This window comes from Podarcis pityusensis, assembly GCF_964106645.2.
Source record: "Podarcis pityusensis genome assembly, chromosome: 6".
NCBI classification, from domain to species: domain Eukaryota; kingdom Metazoa; phylum Chordata; class Lepidosauria; order Squamata; family Lacertidae; genus Podarcis; species Podarcis pityusensis.
Genome location: NC_138030.1, coordinates 25,011,378 through 25,023,798, shown reverse-complemented (window position 1 = coordinate 25,023,798; position 12,421 = coordinate 25,011,378). Strand labels below are relative to the sequence as shown.

Below are 12,421 nucleotides of genomic sequence, written 5' to 3'. Positions count from 1 at the left end.
AGCCAACAAAAATGTGATCCACTTCACAGTGGTTCCAACTTAGCTTGCAATAAAAACGGAAATGGTGACAGCGACATCTCAAAGACATCCATGCCAATGACACTGGAAGAACATTCCGAATACTAGAGTGATTTCTAGGGGCAAAGTACCTCCACTGTCAGAGGCCGTCTACCTTTGAATGGCAGTTGCTGGGAATCACAACTGGGGGAGAGTGCTGTTGCATCTGACTGGTCACTGTCGGAACAGGATGCTGAACTAAATGGTCCTTTAGCCTGATGCTATCAGAACTTAGGCAGAAAGGATTTATTCAGACACAGCTGAGCAAGGAGCCCGGTGAAAGCTTGACCATTCAAGTGGATCAGGCCACAAAGTTGTGTATACACAGTACACACACCACACATATAACCAGGGAAGGATTTGGTAAAGAGGGGCGCCGAGAGTTGTAGGAAGTCAGAGGAAATGACAGACAGCTTCAAGAAATTCAGCTCTTCCGCCAACCTTCAACTAGTCTCTCAAGGTCAAATAATCTGTTAGCAGAGACAGGATGGATGAAAGGGATAAAAAAAAAAGAGCAAGGGGGAGGGGGTTAATGAAGTGGGAAACTAAGTCCCTCTTTAATTTGCTTCCAAGTTTATGCCTGGAGCACTCTCGTTGCAATAACGGATTGTACTAAGCAATTACTTAAGCCTACATTGGCCTGATCAACAGATACAAGGACTTCCTTGCAGTGCAGAAACTTTGCAGCAACAACAACAATAATAATAATAATCATAAAAGAGGTGGGGAAAGCAGCCAAGTGAGAAAACAGGAAGATAGGTGCCTTGGAGAGTTAAAAGTTGGAGACAGTGGAGAGGGAGGGAGGGAAGAAAAGTTGGGGTGTGCAGATCAACAGGGGTACAGGCAAGGGGAGATATGGTGATAGGGCAGGAGTGAGTAACATTCCCTTGTGGGGATCTGGGCAGGACCCAGCAGCCGAAATGAGAAGCAGCAGTGGATCCAACGCCTATCTTTGTACAGTAGGATACTTTCTGCCCATGCAAAACACAAGAGGGTTCTACACACACACACACACACACAAACACACACACACCTCTATTCAGCAAGGAGGAGATGTCCAGGGCACATTCCAGCCAGGCAAAAAGCAGGGCTTACTTCAGATGATGCCACAGTAACTTGGCTGTTGTATAGAGATTTCTACATGAAAGATTCAAAGCACATGGCATCTCCCAAAGAATCCTGGGAGCTGTAGTTTGTTCTTTACAAGATCTACAATTGCTATAGCCCCCTTCACAAACTACAGTTCCCAGGATCCTTTGGGAGATTGCCATGTGCTTTGAATCTTTGGTGTGGAGATCTCCATACAACAGGTAGAACACTGGCCTGACCTAGCAGGCTCTAATGCTTTTACAGGCTTTTTTTTTACATGGCAACCCTCTATTTCTGACACAGTTGCATGCAACAGAATTACAATCAAGAATGCAAAAGGCTAGCAACTGCTAAGGACCTGTTTGGTATAGGTGCTGTATTAGAACAGTGTGGAGATGACAGCCCATTATCTGCAACCAGGACTGTTGCCTCTCCACAAACATCTGCAGTTCCCAGAGGCTACTGGTGCAGCCTCTGGCACTGTTATCGCACAACATGCCAAATCTTGGCTTAGTAGGACATGCCAAATCTTGGCATACACAGAATCGTAGAGTTGGAAGTGACTCTATGGCTCATCTAGTCCAACTTCCCGAAATGCAGGCACATGCAACTGTCCCATACAGGGTTCGAACTTCGGGGCTCTTAACGTTGGTTCACTGTACCAGTGGCCTGGTTCACACAGCTTGCTAAGCTAAACCTTGGTTTTGTGAGATTGCACAAACAGGTGGGCTCCTGTTTGGGCTCCAGAGCCGATCTGCTCCTCCCAGATCCTTTTTGCTGCCGGTTTGGCTTAGCATGCCACTGGAACGGAGACTCAAGGTTGTGTGAAGGCAAACCTTGGCTTTGCTTAGTGTGGAGCCCTAGAGAGTAGCAAAGCGGATGCGACTTCCCTCCAGGAATCTGCACATTTGCATGGTCCTGCTAAGCTAAAGTGTGGCTTAGTATGTTGTGTGAATCAGCTCAGGTAAAGCTTAAGAATCAAGTTGAGACACCAGCAAGCTTGCTTGTTGTCTGATTTCACATTTAGATGCATCACTTCCTTCAGGTCTTGGGAGGTAACTGATTCAAAGAATTGGTTCCCTTTGCTGCTGGAATGCTGTTTTATGATGCTTATCTGCTTTATGGTTTTACATTACAAGAGGCCAGTGGAGGTTAGTTCCTTTTTAAATTGCATTTTATCCTACCCTTCTGAAGACCTCAGAGGAGCACGCTCAGAGGACCTGTTGATGGCATTTTACCATTGTACTGTGGAGAGTGTATTAACTTATGGTCTGTGTGTGTGGTTTGGGAGCTGAACGGTCAGGGAAAAACAATGCTGTCCAGGGTTGTAAAGACTGTGGAGAGAATAATTGGGTGCACTCTTCCCACCTTGGATCAAATCTAGGCTTCCAGGTGCCATAAGAAAGCTGCAGAGATAACGCAGGATAGTGCACACCCCGGAAATGATCTCTTTCAGCTTCTGCCTTCTGGAAGAAGGTACAGGGCTATAAGGACTAGGACTAGCCGCCTGAGAAAGTTTCTACCCAAATGCAATTTTGGTTTTAAACACAGTATAAGGAGTCTCTATGGGAGTATATTGTATTTAAAAATGGGGTATCAGAGTTTTTAGGGGGCTAACCAGGTTGGGATAGCTGGGATAGCAGGCTTGTTGGGTTTTGAATGTTTTATGTAGATTTTTCAATTTTGTTGTTCTGTATGGGACAACGACAATAAAGATTATCGTATTGTTCCACTCTTCCACCTCCCTTCATGTTATTCTCACAAACCCTGCAAAGGAGGTCAGTCAGAATACGGGCAAATGGCCATCCAATAGTTTTAACAGATCTGAATGCAGATCTGAATTCAGGTCTAATTCCACTATAAGTGGCTCTTGTATGCAGCCACTAGTTCAACAAAGCAACACAACAGGTTAAGAATTTCATAGATCAAAATTCCAATACTATAGATACCTATTTCCAAATGGATGTCAAGGAACATTCCATCTATTACAGAGTGCTTTAATAGATGTTGAGATTATACCCTGATGGCCAAGCTAAGGTATCTCATTAGAGCAAGAGAACATAATTTCTTTCTCACACACATTTCCTGACTGAATGTATTTATTCAACATTGTAGAACGCAAGGCTGATCCTTGTATAATAGTTATGACTTCATAATTTTTTGAGAATGAAAATGAAATTGTTTAATCAGCATATGTGTGACCACTGATTTTGAGCTAAGGAATATAGCCATATATGACCTGTGGCTTAATGGAAGCTCTTTCTTCCCTTTCTCCCTGTTTGGCGTTATTAATTATGCCTGGATTTTTCTTTTTATCTTGGTGAATTTCCTTGTAAAATAAATAAAACTCCAATAAGTAGACATGCTCAAAGCAGGGCTCTGAGGTGTTCCACAAATGCCAATTCAGTGTTAACGTGGATGGAAACTGTTAGCGTAAAAGGATAAAAAGATTAGGCAATGAGCGGGGAGGTGAAGTAATTGTGTAACAGCCACAGGGCAGTTCTCACCACTCCCAGTTCTGTTTTTCCCTATATGAACTAGGGTGGCTGTTGCCTCTACAGGCACAAATGGCATTCAGTTTCTCAACATTTGTGGCAACTAGGTCAATCAAAAGGAGAGCACCTGCTTATCAAATTTATGAGCCAAGTCAAAATCAAAGGGTAGTGAGACAGGACTACCTTCACTTCCAAATCAATGTATCAAGCGAAGAAACCAAGTACAATGGCACTGGCACCTGCTAATCGTAACCCTGACAAGCTACCGTATTTTTCGCTCTATAAGACGCACCAGACCACAAGACGCAACTAGTTTTTGGAGGAGGAAAACAAGAAAAAAATATTCTGAATCTCAGAAGCCAGAACAGCAAGAGGGATCGCTGTGCAGTGAAAGCAGCAATTCCTCTTGCTGTTCTGGCTTCTATGATAGCTGTGCAGCCAGCATTCGCTCCATGAGAAGCACACACATTTCCCCTTACTTTTTAGGAGGGAAAAAGTGAGTCTTATAGAGCAAAAAATACGGTACTTAGCCAATTACAAAATGCACGGGCTTTCTCACAGTTCAGAGAAGAACTTCTCTCAAAGGAGGCCCATGCAGCTGAGAGCCCCTCTGCAAAGTCATCCCCAATGCGCCAAGGAATTGGATGCTGAATGAGCTGTGTCCTCCATTTCCCGTTACACTGATTTATCCATAATGAAGGGGTAAAAATGAAACAGCTTTTACTAAGTATATGATGATCTCCTGCTTTCTCTGCTGCTGAGACAAAATCACAATGTGGGGCAATTTGTATTTCCTCCAAGATCAGTGTTTGTTTGTTTTTGCCTAACCTAACCTAACCTAACCTCTTCCTTGATTCACCTGACAACAAACAGCAGCTTTTCTTTCTCAATTTAAAGAAGTTTTTGCAGTTTTCATCTACAGTCATACCTCGGGGAAAATACGCTTCAGGTTGAGTGCTTTCAGGTTGCGCTCTGTGGCGACCCAGAAGTAACAGAGCGCTTTACTTCTGGTTTTTGCCACCCGCGCATGCGCAGACGGTCAAAATGACGTCACACACATGTGCGGAAGCGGCGAAATGCGACCCGCGCAAACGCACTGTTGCGTCTTACGTTCTGTTTGGGATGCGAACGGGGCTCAGAACGGATCCCGTTCGCATCCTGAGGTACTACTGTACTTCAAAACTGTTTTGGAAACAGTGTGGCTCAAGTTGTAAGACGGTTGGATGGGATGTAGAAGGCAAACATCTAGGTTCCCTCTTAAGCTCAGCTGCCAATTCCTTGACTAGACTTCAGTAAATCAACAGATGTATAATAAAGGCCTTTGTCCCACTCATCTAGAGGAGGTGGGGGAGAAACGGCGACTTCTAATGCTCTATCTGGGACTTCTCTTGCACGTGATCTAGAATCATAGCATCATGGAACTGCAGAGTTGATCATCTTCTAGTCCAACCCTGTGCAATGCAAGAATCTGCAGCTGTCCCATTTGTGGATCAAACTTGAAACCTTGGCATTATCAGCATCATGCTCCCACCAACTGAGCTATCCAGACTGAAGAAGCTACAGTTAGTGTGCAAAATGCTGCAGCACAATTGCTGGCAGGAGTGAGACCCTGTCGCAGCTTGGGGCTGGTTTACCTACAGGACCACCTTACCCCTTACATGACCACTTGACCACTTCAATCTGCGAAAACGGCAGTGTTACATAGCTGCCACACAATACTGCTCCTGCATTAGTAAGAAATTGATATTTTAGTATGGAACTCCCTGCATATTGCTACCAGGCAGGCACTTTCACTTTTTGGCACCTTGTAAAAACATTTTTGTTTAGGCAAGCCTACTCAGATATCTAGAATTCTGGCATGTGTTTTAATCTCTGCTTCTCTTATCATTAATTTTATTTATTTATTTTTTTGTTTTATATAGCTGTTCTTGACTAATCACTTTATTGTTTTATTCTTTTTGCTTATTCTTTTCTGTGTGTTTTTTACAATCAAACGGAAGTCTTTTATTTGGTTGTTTGTATTGCTGTATGTTATGCTCACTGTATGTTATGTTATGTTCACGTTTAATGAGGGTGGATTTGTGTATGGGGGGATGGGGGGGTTATGTTATGTTGTAAATAAAATGCCAATAAAATTAAAAATTACAATCAAACGGCATACTGTATAAATGTTATGAAACAAACAAACAAAGGGTACAAAAGCAGCTGAGCACACCATTTCAATACTTGTAATCTCCTATCTGACCCTGCAGGGTGCTGTAACTTATGCTCGTCAGCCAATGCATAACTAATACATACACTGAGATGTGTGGCAGACTTTCCCTGGCAAGTGTAGGAGTGATCCAGTGAGAGAGGAAGTTGCATACTTTCCTCAGTCGGCAGAGAATGAGACTCTTAATCTCAGGGTTGGGAGTTCAAGCCACACGCTGGGCAAAAGATTCCTGAACTGCAGGGGGTTGGACTAGATGACCCTCGTGGTCCCTTCCAACTCCACAATTCTATGTTTGTAAAATTCACCGAGAGGCCTGATGGGACACTACTGGTGCCACTGAAATGAAAAGGAAGTCAGAATCTGAAAGGTTTTTAAAGAGGAACCTTTATGATTCCTTCCTCTCCCCTCCACCAAATCTGGAATTTCTTTCCAAAGGAGGCCTTCCTCACTTCCCACACCTCACAAGTTTGGAAGGGTAACCACCGTTTTCCAGTTGGGTTTTAAACAGCATGTGCTTTGAATATCAGGCCTTGTAGTCATTTTGATACATGTCTAACATGCTCTTCCACCAGACAGTATAATACGTAGAATGTACAAATAATGCTATTCTCTTTTTTCATTCTTAGACAGAAAGCCTTTCCCACCATATTTAGACCATCCCACTGCCGTCCAGCTGTTTTGGACTACAGTTCCCATCAGTCCCAGCTGGTGCATGTGTGCAGGGCTGATGGGACTTGTAGTCCAAAACAGCTGGAGGGTGCCTGGCTGGTGAAAGCCGGTTTAGACTGTTATGCAACTAACTTGATCAGTACAAAACCTATCATATAATTTAATACGGTTTTGCAACCCCATCCTTCAGAGGAGACCAAATTTCTACCATATAACAATGGAGGCATTCTCTCTCTCTCTCCCCACCCCCCGTTTTTGGGAAGCATTTGCTGTTCAAGAAGAATATTGGGAAACAGAAACTATTCCGGCTCAGTGATTAGCAAGAAATGATGTAAACAGTACATTTCCAAGGCCACCAAAACAGAACCCAAGAAGGATCCACTTAAGCTGCATGCTTAAAGAGATTTGCGGGCCATGCAAATTAAAAGCACAGATCCATAAGCTCCTTGCAGTCACCCTTTCCCCCCACCCCCAGATGGAGAGGGGTCAGTTTGGCTCACAAAACCAAATCCAGACTTCAGCGCTGCACCTGCCACTTAGAAGTACATCTTCTTTGAAGCGAGATGTACAGATGGGGTTAAATTCAGGGTCACAGACAAAGAGAAAAAGGGATAGGTGTTTATTTTAAGGCTTATCTCGAAGGCAAGTTAACCCCGCCACAAAAATGCACCAAATAGTTTCTGCATGAAGTTTGGTCACCTTGTGGAATGTGACCGAGTCAGATTTTTTTGAATTGCGAGAAAATGCAGCACAGCTGGCACTCAGTCGGCGTACTGACACTAGAAATACAGGCTTCATCAACATGAAGTTGGAAGGGTGAGGAGGAGAGGGAGATGATGCAAGGGAATCTGGATCAATAACCACAGCTTTAGTAACAGTTCTTGGAAAGGACAGCACTGAAGACTGCGGGGTTCAACAAGGCTAGGCATCTTAATGGCAATCCAGTACGGATGCTGTGGTTACCGGGACACTAATTGAACATGTGGCCATTCGGAAGAGCAATTAAACTATTGGGATTTTTGGCATATCATTTTGCAAGCATCACATAGTCACAGGCACCATCAATCATGCCTGCAAATACGTAACAGAGTATTCATTATGCAAGCACTGGGTGACTTACATGCATGCATGCATGATTTCAATTTAAGCAGTATATTTGAATTTCCATCATCAGGCTTTGGTTAATACAGTGGTACCTCGGGTTACATACGCTTCAGGTTACACACTCCGCTAACCCAGAAATAGTGCTTCAGGTTAAGAACTTTGCTTCAGGATGAGAACAGAAATCGTGCTCCGGCGGCGCGGTGGCATCAGGAGGCCCCATTAGCTAAGGTGGTGCTTCAGGTTAAGAACAGTTTCAGGTTAAGAACGGACCTCTGGAACGAATTAAGTACTTAACCCGAGGTACCACTGTACTAAAATCCCATAATGACGCAGTTTGAGGCAAAAACAACAACAGATATATTGAAATTGAGATCCTTATACACTTTCAAGATTTTTTAAATAAAAAAAACCCACAGTCATCTTAATCTGTGCCACCTAAAGTTTTCAAAATGAAGTTGACCCTCCTATTTTATTTGCCATTGCTTCTTGAGAATTTCCCAGAAGCCCATCCTTCAGTCACGACTTCCCCACCAAAAAACCCGAAACTAGCCTGTTAGAATGAGAAGTATATAAAGCAAAGAAAAAAACTCCTGGTAACAAATGCCTGTCAAAACAAAAACAAAACTACCAAACTTGTATTGATGTATCAATCTGCCTTATATTAATATGGGAAATGGAAAGTACTTCCCAAGTCAGAGTGCATGATAGTTGACTAAATATCCACAATGCCACAATAAATATACTGACACTGTGATCCTAAGTATATCTCCTTGGAAGCTTGTCCAGCTGCTTTCACTGGAACCAACAAGCAAACAAAGGCGCTGAGAAATGTAGCCTATGTATATCTTATATAAAAACTCTGGGCGTACTCCCACATTTGGCTCTAAACTATGATTGAGAAAATTTCAGTCCATTAGAAGTTATGCTATCGCTTTTACTTCCCTTTACTCAGAAACAGTTTCCAAGGCAAGTTATCATTTCTTTAATAAGGGTTTATGCAGCAGTTTCTAACACTGAAACAACTTTTTGCATTTCCTGCAACAGACTACTGAGAAGCTCTTTTAAAATGCACCAATTTAGACTGCTATTGCAAACAAACAAACAAATAAGCGATATCAATTACTGGTATTTGCTACAATCTTTGCATACTGAGTTTTATTAGTACCTTAAGTTTGGGATTTTCCATTTGATTGCACTACCAGCAGAGCACAATACTGTCTTCCTAACTCCATGCCACCTTCTAGGCTAGTGTAAATCACCAAAAAGGAGGCATCCCAAAACAAAGGTGCGAGAATTACCTGCAAACACCTGGTTGACCAGAAGGCTGGATTGGCTGCAGTAGGACCTGAGGTCTAGGAATGCGAGTCCTAACAAATCCGGATCTGCCATGCTTTCCAAATTTATCCATATTCCTTTATACAGAGTACAAATTGCTCTTCTCGGCAGAGAGAAACACCAACCACCAGTCCATCTGTGTCTCTCTTCAAATAGTCCCAGAACAGAGTAAGTTCCTGGAACACTTTTGGATTGTTGAGCAGCTGACTGCAGCAAACGCAACAGGGCTGCAGCACCACCCAGTCACGTCTCAGGAATGCTGCTAATTAGACTGCAAATCCTCCTCCTTCTTCTCTCCTCATATACGGCAGGGTGAGAACGGAGAGATAAAAATCTAGCCAGCATACCCATGACTTCGGTCCAAGAACAGTCATCAGCCATCTCGTGCTTGGAAGGCTCATAAGAAAGGCACAAGCTGGAAATGCAAGGCTTTACCGGTGACAGGCGAAGCCAGCAGAATCCAAACTTTGACTGCTTTTGGGCAATCTCTTGTCGGCTGCGAGGCGGGAACAAAACGGGAAATACCTGTCCATACCAGGTCAATCTACAACCAAGCTTAGCCCCGACAAATGCTATCAGGGTACAGACAGTTACTTTTGGTAGTCAGACGGCAGGGAGTGAAAAGCTTAAATATTACACTTTAAAGGCTCTGGTACGGCTCCAGAAGTCATGCCCACAACTAGAAGATCCAGAAAGACAAGGTTGTACAAACACACACACACACACACACACTACTCAAAAAGATGGCACGGTGCCTTTGTCTGAAGTCTGCTTCTTCACAATTTGGCCGTGTACATTTAAAACAGATTTCTCTTCTCTCCCTCTAGCCCGCAAAAGTAAAAACTGGGAACTGTAGTTCGTGCTGGGAATTGTAGCTCTTGGAGGGGTAAAGTTCCCAGGGTTTTTGGTAGGGATGTACTTTAAATATATGATGTGTAGGAACTCCAGATCTCCTTATGATAAACATATCCCACATGTTTCCAACAAGTCTTTTAAGTGGAGATCATTATCCCAGTCTGCATCTGTCTCAGAACTATTTTTAACTGACTTTATAGATTTATTTTTTAAATGTTTGCATTTTTTTAAATAAATGTAATTGTTTTACAAATGAAGCTGCTGCTGCTGCTGCTGTTGTTAATTAAATGTGTATACCACCCTTCATTTGATGATCTCAGTGCAGTTCACAGCATAAAATACAGAATAAAACCACAAAGAACATAACCAAAAACAAAACAAAACAAAACCACACACCCTCTTGCAAACACATTTAAAAGGACATAGACTGTTAATCAGCCGAAGGCCTGGTTGAACAAGAACGTTTTCGCATGGCGCTTACAGATGTATAATGAAGTTGCCATTTGTACACTCCTTTTAATTTATGGTTGTGACCATTTTGTTTCAGAATCGTTTTATTGTAACCTCTTCCCTGGGACCTTATGGTGAAGGGTGGGTATGAAATCTAATAAATAATAGTATGTGCTCTCTCTCTCTCTCTCTCTCACACACACACACACACACCCCTCTCTATGTACAGTGGTACCTCGGGTTACATACGCTTCAGGTTACATACACTTCAGGTTACAGACTCCGCTAACCCAGAAATAGTACCTCGGGTTAAGAACTTTGCTTCAGGATGGAAACAGAAATCGTGCTCCGGCGGCACGGCAGCAGCGGGAGGCCCCATTAGCTAAAGTGGTGCTTCAGGTTAAGAACAGTTTCAGGTTAAGAACGGACCTCCGGAACAAATTAAGTACTTAACCCAAGGTACCACTGTATTTCACAAGAGAAGCAACCTTAAAATATGTAAGATGGCACCTTTCCCTTATATCAATGCCTGCTGGTATAACATGACATCTTGTAAATATTTATTTTACCTCTTAATCAGGTGCAATGGAAGGAGAGCCAACTCTCTCACGCATTATATATATATATGAGAGAAAGACGGCTCAAGCAAAATCTTTTCCCAACACACCGGTATTTGTTACTTTGAGGAAAGAGGCCTAGTCTGGGTCTACACTGCTAATATCATAGGCTCTTAGGGTGCAACTGAGAAAGTGGACGGGGAGAAATCTAACGTACTGGAATGCTGCAATTCCTTTTGTCAGGTGTAGCAATCTCAGGTAATACTAGAACTTCGGGCTATCCACTGAAGTCTTTCTTGCAGTATTCAGAATGTAAATTTAAGACTTTATATTAAGTATTTAGTCCTCTAGGTAAAGAAAGCCCAGTAAGATCCACAGCCTTAAAACATGCAAGAACAAGAGTTGTAAGACAGTGTGGATGTTATCCTTGTTGCAATTTTCGCAATAGAAAAACGAAAACACAAGTGGGAAAACAAATGCAGCAGGCAATTAAACAGTGAAAAGTCTGCCACTATTTTCTGTGAATCCAAGCACACCTGTAACTTTGAAATACTGTGCATACTGTACCCAAGGAAACACAGGATGTTGTGTAGAAAGGATAGGCACTTTGCATGCATGGGTGATCATTTTAAAATCTTTGTAAATCAGGTTCCCAAATATTTCAAATTACTCATGAAACACCTAATAATAGTGCAAATTATGTTAAAACTTTGCATTTTCATGGGGGGGGGGGGAATTGGGTAGGTTTAACAATGAGAGGCACCTAAAATGCATTGAGTGACCCAAAAGAGGAACCAGTCTCGTTCGTTTCCCTAACAATTCATTACAGTAGATCAGGCCACCTGCTGCTACACCTGCAAAATGTATTGCAGTATGTTAGATTCCTGCGACTTCTGGTTGCGAATGGGATCCATTCCGGAGGCCCATTTTCAACATTAAAAGAGCGCAACCCACAGCGGCGCGTCTGCGCATGCACAGGTTGCAATTTGCCGCTTCTGCGCATGACGTCATTTTGCACTTTTGCGCATGCACGAGCGGTGAAACCCAGAAGTAACCCTTTCCAGTACTTCCGGGTCGCTGCGGGACGTAACCTGAAAGAACGTAACATGAAGCGGACGTAACATGAGGTATGACTGTATTCACAACTTCACCACTCTTCCAATTATACAACAGTGCAGTGGGCATTAATTCATTTCTAGATCCAACACTTTCTGGAAAGGCAATTCAAAACTTCCAAGACTACTTACAAATTAAACATCTCTTTCAAATTGTGCTATACGGTTACCATCTTGCCTGGGTCATTCAAATTCCCAAACAAAGCACCCTTGCGTAAATTCTAGTCCAAAAATTGGTGGCTACTCCAAACTGCCACCACTGAATTATTACAAGTGTCTGATTGTGGCAGGGCTGCTGCAGCATCAATACCTTCTACTCGGCCCTGCCTTTTAAATTCTTCCAATTCCTCTTATTTCTCTACATCTGCTCTTTCCCATCTTAATGTTTTGTTTTGTTTTGTTTTTCTAATAAAAAATTTCAATTTGCAAGCCACTCGCAGCATGCAAGGTGTCCTGGAAATAATCATGTCAATGAAACTACAC

General features: G+C 42.8%; 1 protein-coding gene across 2 annotated transcripts in view; it reads right to left on the bottom strand.

Annotated features, from left to right (window-relative positions):
* Positions 1-9,338, bottom strand: part of ARHGAP40 (Rho GTPase activating protein 40) — a 35,722-nt gene extending 26,384 nt beyond the window's left edge. Inside the window, exon 1 of one of the 2 annotated variants that reach the window (XM_081009239.1) lies at positions 8,925-9,338. In XM_081009239.1, the coding sequence (XP_080865365.1) occupies positions 8,925-9,034 (110 nt within the window). In that variant the 5' untranslated portion in view covers positions 9,035-9,338. The remainder of the gene's footprint in view (positions 1-8,924) is intronic. The other variant, XM_081009238.1, reaches the window with a different exon arrangement.
* Between the last annotated feature and the right edge of the window lie 3,083 nt (positions 9,339-12,421).